At 46.8% G+C, this 8,624-nt stretch overlaps 1 protein-coding gene across 2 annotated transcripts in view; it reads right to left on the reverse strand.

Moving 5' to 3' along the window:
- Positions 1 to 8,624, reverse strand: part of Dpf3 (double PHD fingers 3) — a 278,537-nt gene that overhangs the window by 133,883 nt on the left and 136,030 nt on the right. For both annotated transcript variants that reach the window (XM_021201848.2, XM_021201849.1), the window contains exon 3: positions 6,821 to 6,928. In XM_021201848.2, coding sequence (XP_021057507.1) covers positions 6,821 to 6,928 — 108 coding nt within the window. The remainder of the gene's footprint in view (positions 1 to 6,820; positions 6,929 to 8,624) is intronic.

Consider the following 8,624-nt stretch of genomic DNA (forward strand, 5'->3'; position numbering starts at 1 on the left):
GGGAGGGAGGCAGGGAGGCAGGGAGGGAGGGAGGGAGAGTTAAAGGTTCCTTCTTGAATGAAGTAGCTTTTGCCTACTACCTGCCCCTGCGTCACAGCTTTCACATCTGCTGACACCCTGCCTCTCAAGCACAGAGCTCTGTTCCTGGAGGAGTGACCAGGAGAAGGCCCCTCAGTAGCCCCAGATTTCCTGTTGTAGGAAGTGCAAGCTACAGAGACTACTGTCCTCAACTGTAAGTCAGCTGAGAGAAGCAGCGTGGTGTGGGTTGTCCTTCAGACAGGTGGGAGGCTATGGGACCTTTACTCTCGGGATAAATTGGAGGTGGGGGTGGGGGCTTGAGAAACACAGAGGTCCAGGAACAAAATGGATACTCTGAGACTCCAAAGAATTCTTCCCACAGCACACATTTGTCTTCCCAACAAGAAATAAATATAGGAGGGATGGCATGGTCACAGTGACAGAGCTGACAGAGTGACAGAGGTGGAATGAAAACAACCGGACCAAGGAGCCCCTCCATCAGGCTATAACTCTGGCCAGGAGCGAAGGACTTAATGGCAGCCAGATGAGGGTGGGGTTCGTTTTCTCCCCACCCTGGGAGTCTCCTCATAGAAGATGACCTCTGTCCTTCCAGAAGTGCAGGGAAGTCATGCCAGAACCTCTTCAGGGGATCTCTAGACAGCCAAACACAGCCTCCCTCCCTGTGCCCAGAACTAGTTCCTTGTCAACCTACCAGCCTCAGTCCAGACACAGGAAGGACTATTGTGCACCCAGCCCATGAGGATCTGTGGGGAGCTCAAGGAAGACAGGAAGACAAGCTGCAGGTGGGCATCGTGCTCCTAGAGGCCTGCCTCTGGAAGATCTGACATGGAGGGCACTCATGGCATGGGGCAATGAAGCCCCAAGCAGCGACCCTGAGTTCACACAGACCAGGGTCCCTTCTCCCACAGGCCGACGAGACACTCCAGGATGCTGTCGACAGTGAGCCTAAGAAGCTTGAACATCGCCAAAATCTTAAGACATGTCCAGGAATGCCCACCCCAGAAGTGTGAAAAGGTGGATAGGTTGTCTCCAACATAAATTCACTGTGAATACCTTGGTTTCTCCATCTATGGTAATTGAGAGTTTTGCTGGGTATAGTAGCCTGGGCTGGCATTTGCACTCTCTTAAGGTCTGTATGACATCTGTCCAGGATCTTCTGGCTTTTATAGTCTCTGGGGAGAAGTCCGGTGTAATTCTGATAGGTCCGCCTTTGTATGTTACTTGACCTTTTCCCCTTATTGCTTTTAATATTCTTTCTTTGTTTTGTGCATTTGGTGTTTTGATTATTATGTNACGAGAGGAATTTCTTTTCTGGTCCAAACTATTTGGAGTTCTGTAGGCTTCTTGTATGTTCATGGGCATCTCTCTGTTTAGGTTGAGTTATCTTCTGAGGTCTGAGCCAGTACTTCTTAAATACTAAAGGGGATACTAAGACTACTCTCCACTGTCATAGACAGAAGGGAACATATGCCTCCTTGTCTCTTTCTGTTTTCCTCACTGTGGCAGGCCCATGCACACACATGTGCACACACATACATGTATACATATACACATATTTACACACATACACACATTTATACACACACATGCTCACATATATATATATACACACACATGCACATATAAATACACATACATGTATACATACACACACTTACATATGCATTTACACACACATGCATGCACACATGTGCACACACATACATGTATACATATACACATATTTACACACATACACACATTTATACACACACATGCTCACATATATATATATACACACACATGCACATATAAATACACATACATGTATACATACACACACTTACATATGCATTTACACACACATGCATGCACACATGTGCACACACATATACATACACATACGTACATACATATACACACACACACACACAGAGCTGACCTAATAGGAATTGATAACACATTCTCCAGAGACTCCATCAGTGACTCTCCTCTGAGTCAAACACTCAGTGGTATCAATCAAAACTCTGAGCTCTCTTAGAGCCCAAATCAAATGGAATAAAAATAAAGAAATTACCATTTAAAAATATTATCCAAATATGTTTAGAGAGGGCATACTCCCAAAAAAAGAGAAGAGGTCCCTTAAGTAGAAACTGCATCTTATAAATGATGCAGGCAGAGGCACTAAGAGGTAAGCAGGCTGCACCACCCTCGTGGGCACTGGAGAGGGGCTGCATTCCCCAACCCACTAGAAATGGCATCCTTTTGTGGGAACACAGCCAGAGATGACTTTTGCCCATAGGTGGCCGTGGGCTCACTGAGGTTGAAGGTATATTCTTGAAACTGGCTCATGTGTTAGAATGGGGAGATAGCTCAGTCATTAAAGAGCTTTCATTCGAGCATTAGGACCTGAGTTCAAGTCACAGAATCTATATTTAGAACTAAGTAAAGTCTAAGGACACATGTTCCACTATGTTAATAGAAGCCTTATTTGTCATAGCCAGAAGCTGGAAAGAACCCAGATGTCCTTCAACAGAGGAATGGATACAGAAAATGTGGTACATTTACACAATGGAGTACTACTCAGCTATTAAAAACAATGAATTCATGAAATTCTTAGGCAAATGGATAGAACTAGAAAATATCATCCTGAGTGAAGTAACCCAATCACAAAAGAACACACATGGTATGCACTCACTGATAAGTGGATATTAGCCCAGAACCTCAGAAATGAAGCTCAAGAAGAAGGAAGACCAAAGTATGGGTGCTTCAGTCCTTCTTAGAAGGGGCAACAAAATACCCATGGAAGGAGTTACAGAGGCAAAGTGTGGAACAGAGACTGAAGGAACGACCACCCAGAGACTGCACCACCTGGGGATCCATTCCATATACAATCATCAAACCCGGACACTATTGTGGATGCCAACAAGTGCTTGCTGACAGGAGCCTGATAAAGCTGTCTTCTGAGAGGCTCTGCCAGTGCTTGACAAATACAGAGGTGGATGCTTGCAGCTAACCATTGGACTGAGCACAAAGTCCCCAATGGAGGAGCTAGAGAAAGGACTGAAGGAGCTGAAGGAGCTGAAGGAGCAGAAGGAGCTTGCAGATCCACAGGAGGAACAACAATACGAACCAACCAGTACCCCCCAGAACTCCCAGGGACTAAACCACCAACCAGAGTACACATGGAGGGACCCATGGCTNCAGCTCCATATGTAGCAGAGGATGGTCTTGTTGGACATCAATGGAAGGAGAGGCCCTTGGTCCTGAGAAGGCTCTATGCCCCATTGTAGGTGAATGCCAGAACAGGGAAGGGGGAGTGGGTTGGTTGGTGAGCAGAGGGAGGGAAGATAGGATAGGGGGTTTTCAGGGGGGAAACCAGGAAAGTGTATAACATTTGAAATGTAAATAAAGAAAATATCTAATTTTTAAAGAAAGAAGAAAGAAAGAAAGAAAGAAAGAAAGAAAGAAAGAAAGAAAGAAAGAAAGAAAGAAAGAAAGAAAGAAAGAAAAATCTAAAAGCTAGGCACCTTTTCATGTCCATGTAATCCCAACACTGACAAGGCAGAGAAAGAATTCTTGGGGCTCACTGGGCAGCCAGACCAGCTGAATCGGCAAGCTCAAGGCCAAGGGAGACCCTGTCTTATAAAACAAGAGGGATGGTTCCTGAGGGTTGGCATTCAAGCTTGACCTCTGGCTTCTGCATCGATGGACAACCACACAAACACAGACTCACATGTACACTCATACACATACAACACACACACACACACACACACACATGTAAGTGCCAGTGCCATCCTGTGTCATCTCCAGAATGATCATGGCATGTTTCTTGGATGGTATTTCATCCTGGCTGCTTCCAGGTGCCAGAGCCAAGGCTATCCCTGGGCATCTTTTCTCACCACCTGCAGAGGTATTCTGAACACCAGGCAGTATAGACTCAGAGAAGGCTGGGAAATACTGGCCCTTGGCCAAAGGCTTGGGGGTGTGGGTGTCTGGTTTCATGGGTTTCGTAGTAGGTCTGATTTTCCAAAGCAGGACCAAGTGTCTCTGAGAAGCACGTATAGCTTAAAGTTCCTAATTCCCAACGTCGGCTGTTTACTGTGTCTCAGCACCTGAGCTCTGACTGGAAGAACAGGCCTCCCAAGACATTGCTGCTACAGCCACTGGGGGATAAGGACATCTGTAAGAGTTCACGCTCCCAGAGCCACAACTGTTCTCTCCAGAAGAGATCCTGCTCTAGAACCCTGAGCATCTTTGGTCTGGGCTTTTCTCCCTGAAGTTGGTACAGCCGCCTCTGCCCTCATGATTGAAGCAGAGACTCTGGAAGTCTTTTCAGCAGTCTCAGATACAGCCCCTGTGTGCTGGAGGGAACTGCTACCAGAACCCACCAGCTCTGCCTTCTCCCTCAGCCACCCCGGGAAGCCAAGGACGGAGGCAGGTCTCCAAAACCTAGAATCACAGCTGCTCCCACTCAGCCACAGACAGGGAGCAGATACTGGGAGGCCAGGATAGCTAACGTGAATATCTGCAGACAGATCAAACCCTCAAAAATCACTTCTGCCTCAGCCCCATGAGCAGCAGTCCAGGGCTCCTTGGACACCTGATTCACACAGTAACCCTTGACTCTCTCCACAGGCTGACCGTTCTTGCCTATGAAATAAGCTTAAAGCATTGTTCCCTTCCATCCCCATCCCCATCCCCAAGCCCCAGCTCCAGGTAGAAGCAGGCATCTGCTGAGTGGGGAAAACCTTAGGAAAGGGCTACACCAAGCACTGCGCTAATCGAAGCCACTGCTGAGGAAGGTGGTGACTCAGGCCCCTGGATGACAAGAATTTGTGGGACAGACATGAACCCAGCCAGTTATTCTGTCCTCCCTAGGGCTTCTCCACCACAGCTGGGGAAGGGGACTGTCCTGCTAGGCGCTGAGTCTGGGAGCTCTCCATTAAAAGAGCATGTTGCACACCCCGGAAGACATCCAGCCCCCAGGACGGTTCTGGGCTCCCAGGATTTACTGTTCTGTGTATCCATTTCCCATTTTTTGTCTAGGCTAATTAGGTTTGAGCTTGTAACACTTACAACTGAAGGAATTGAAACTATCTCTTGGTGTATTTGAATACTCGATACATATATTAATTTTATACTCATAAAGTAAATGTCTAAGGAAACCTATCTGCAAGCATGTAGCAGCAGAAAAAGCTGCTGAGTAGGAGCTCAGTAAATTTGTATTCCAGTCTGGGCCCATAGGAATTCCTGTGTGGTTTTGAATGAGTTTCTTAACCTGGCTGGACTGCAATAAAGTAAGGACCTGGGGTTAATGATGCCTTAGGTCCTTTTATGCTAGATGTATTTGATTTTATGACATCAACAGACCATTATTCTCTTTCTTTTCTTTCATTTCTTTTTTTTGCTTCTTAGAGAGGGTCTCACTACGCATCCCTGGCTGTCCTAGAACTTGCTCTGTGGATCAGGTTAGCCTTGAACTCACAGAGATCCACCTGACTGTACCCAGAGTGCTGGGATTAAAGGTGTGCATCCGTCACTCACCCAATGCAATCTTTCATTTTTGTTGTTGGTCTGGGTTGGTTTGTTTGTCTGTTTGTTTAGAAAGGATTCCATATAGCCCAGCCTGACCTAGAAATCACTACACTACTCAGCTGGCCTCAAGCCCATGTTGACTCCAGATACCAGCACTACTGTTGCTGTTGCTGTCTTGGGGGAGGGGGGTCACACCTTCTGTGTGGTCCTAGAACCACACTGACAGATACCCCTCCATTAGCCACACGTGTCTATTAGGTACCTGAAGCGTACCTAGAGCAAAAAGAGACATGGAAAAGTGCCAAACACACACTGCAATTCAAACAGAAAATATAAGCACAGAACAAAAATGCCAAAGAGCTCCCAACAACCCTAGACCGGTGCATGCTGGGATAACAGTACTTGTGCTGGCCTCCGGCCCTGATCACACTGAAGACAGTTCTGTGGCTAAAAAGCCAGTCACTTATTTGACATGTCACTTGTCATTTTTACCCATGCACTAGGTAGAGTCCAAAGCAGAAGAGACCACCTGAACATTAAGGGGGCCCACGAGAACTAAGGACCCCATGTACTGATCAGGGGTCTGTGGTCTGCGGTGAGATGACAGTTTGCCTCGGCTCTGCAACCCAGACATGGATGTGAAGACAGACGGCCGAGTGTCTGAAGATACAGGTGAGTCAAGGTAAAGATGCCTGCACCCCAGGGGTGCGTTTTACAACCAGACTCACACAACCCCAAAACAAGGTCTACAGTTAATGAGATAGACTTTTCATTACAAAAAGCCATATGGGGGTGTGTGAGGTGGTCCCCAAAGGACTCCTAACTCTTTGAGAAAGCATTCCTGGGTCAAAGTGTCTGTGTTGATGTCACAAGGTAGGAAGGGCCTGAACCAAGCTTTGTATTGGGCTCTGGTAAGGAGGGAGATCTCTGAGGCTTGGCCCCTGCTACTGCTAGCTTTGTTTCTCAGGGGTGACAAGGGAGATGAGGTGGCACAAGATCCCAAAGCCCAGAGAAGTTTGGAAATATTTACACACAGAGTGAGCACCTGCACATTTCTGTGTACCATATGGCACTGTTCTTCAGCCAGAACCTTGCCCTGTTGAGGGATTTCTGTTTGTTTTATTATTTTGTTTTACTTTTTCTAATATAGGGGATGGACTCAAGACCTTGCACATACTTGACAAACACTCTTCTATCCAGAGAGCTGCAGCCTCGGGCCAAGGAACTCACTGTGTGGACACAGCACTCCCAGGGCACTCACCAGGTTTGATTTCCAGGAGTCGCAGCTTTGGGTCCTCTGGTGGGTGCAATCGTCGCTTCTTGCGCCAGCAGCGGGCAGGGTACGTGTACAACTGGCCCGGAGCAAGGCCTGTGAACAGACACAATGTAAAGATAAAAAGGTTACACCCCAGAATGGACATCACAGCTTCCTCTGTCATCCACAGTGAGAGACAACTAGAGCACAGAGGGGTGAAGGAGCTTGTTAGTGTCACACCACCTGGGCCACAGGAGAGCCAAGGCATATCTATTGTGACCTCTAGAACCTACACCATCACACTTTTCAGCAGACCCATTGCCAGGCAGAGCCACCACCTATAGAGAATCTTTTGTGGACTGTATGGGTACATCACCTGTCAATTAAAAAAAAAAAAAAAAAAAAATATAGCCTATAGGAAAAGCTAAAATAGAAGGTGGGACATCAGGTATGCAGAAAGAATTCTGGGATAGAGCCAAGCCCAGGAGGATTTTTCCCTGGCACAAGAAGGAATCCAGACGCATGAGAGCTGAGCAGAGGTAACCAGCCACACTGCNACCATCACACTTTTCAGCAGACCCATTGCCAGGCAGAGCCACCACCTATAGAGAATCTTTTGTGGACTGTATGGGTACATCACCTGTCAAAAAAAAAAAAAAAAAAAAAAAAAACCTATGGCCTATATGAAAGGGTAGAGTAGAAGGTGGGACATCCAGTAGGCAGAAAGGATTCTGGGATAGAGCCAAGCCCAGGAGGATTTTTCCCTGGCACAAGAAGGAATCCAGACGCATGAGAGCTGAGCAGAGGTAACCAGCCACACTGCAGAACTTAAATTAGAATAAATGGGATATTAAGATATGAGCAACAAGCCAAAGCTATTTGCCTCCAAATTTATTTATACAATAAAGCATCAGAGTTGTTACTTCTGGGAACAGAGGTACAGCTTACAGTAAACACCCCTACAACAACCATCCTGAGCAAAAACGTACTATCTAGCAGGCTCCCTTCAAAGAGGGACCATAGAAGTCAGTGAGCCTATCTGAGAGATAGCCTTGGCTAAAAGCACGTCAGAGACACAGTCATCAAAAGAGCCAGATCTCCTTATAGCGTTCTCCCACCACTGTCAGCGTCGGGCCATTCACAGAGGCCAGAAGATGACACGGAGGCATGGCCGGCCCTGGACGTCCACTTGCATGCTCTGTGTTCCTAGACTTCCTGGCTCATATGCCGGGCCTCATACAGAGAAGTCCAGAAGTCTGTAGGATGAACTTCTGTTTAGAAGTCCTTGGGATGGGTAAGCCTCCCAAAAGCAGTTCCTACCTACATTTGGCTTCTAACACTACCAGTTCCATTGCAATGCCAAGCACCCTGCATATACATACATACATACATACATACATACATACATACATACATACACACACACACACACACACACACACACACACATGTGCACATAATACACCACATACACACGAGAGAGGGGGGTTCTGGAAAGAAGGTGGCTCAGTGGACAGAACACTTGCTACACTAATGTGAGGACCTGAGCTCAATTCCTAGCACTAGAAGGCATGTGTCTCTAACCCCAAGTGCTAGGGAGGAGAAGTGAAGACAGATGGATCCCAGGGGCTTGCTGGCAGCCAATAGAGTGAAAATATCAAGTTCTACATTCACTGAGCAACTCTGTCTCAAAAAAAACAAGGTGAAGAGGGAGGGATAAGAAAGATCACCTAAGTCAATCTCTGACTTCCACATGCATGCATGAGTAAGCACACTTGTACACATACACATGCATGCACACACACACACA

This window comes from Mus pahari, chromosome 7, assembly GCF_900095145.1.
Source record: "Mus pahari chromosome 7, PAHARI_EIJ_v1.1, whole genome shotgun sequence".
Taxonomy (NCBI): Eukaryota; Metazoa; Chordata; class Mammalia; order Rodentia; family Muridae; genus Mus; species Mus pahari.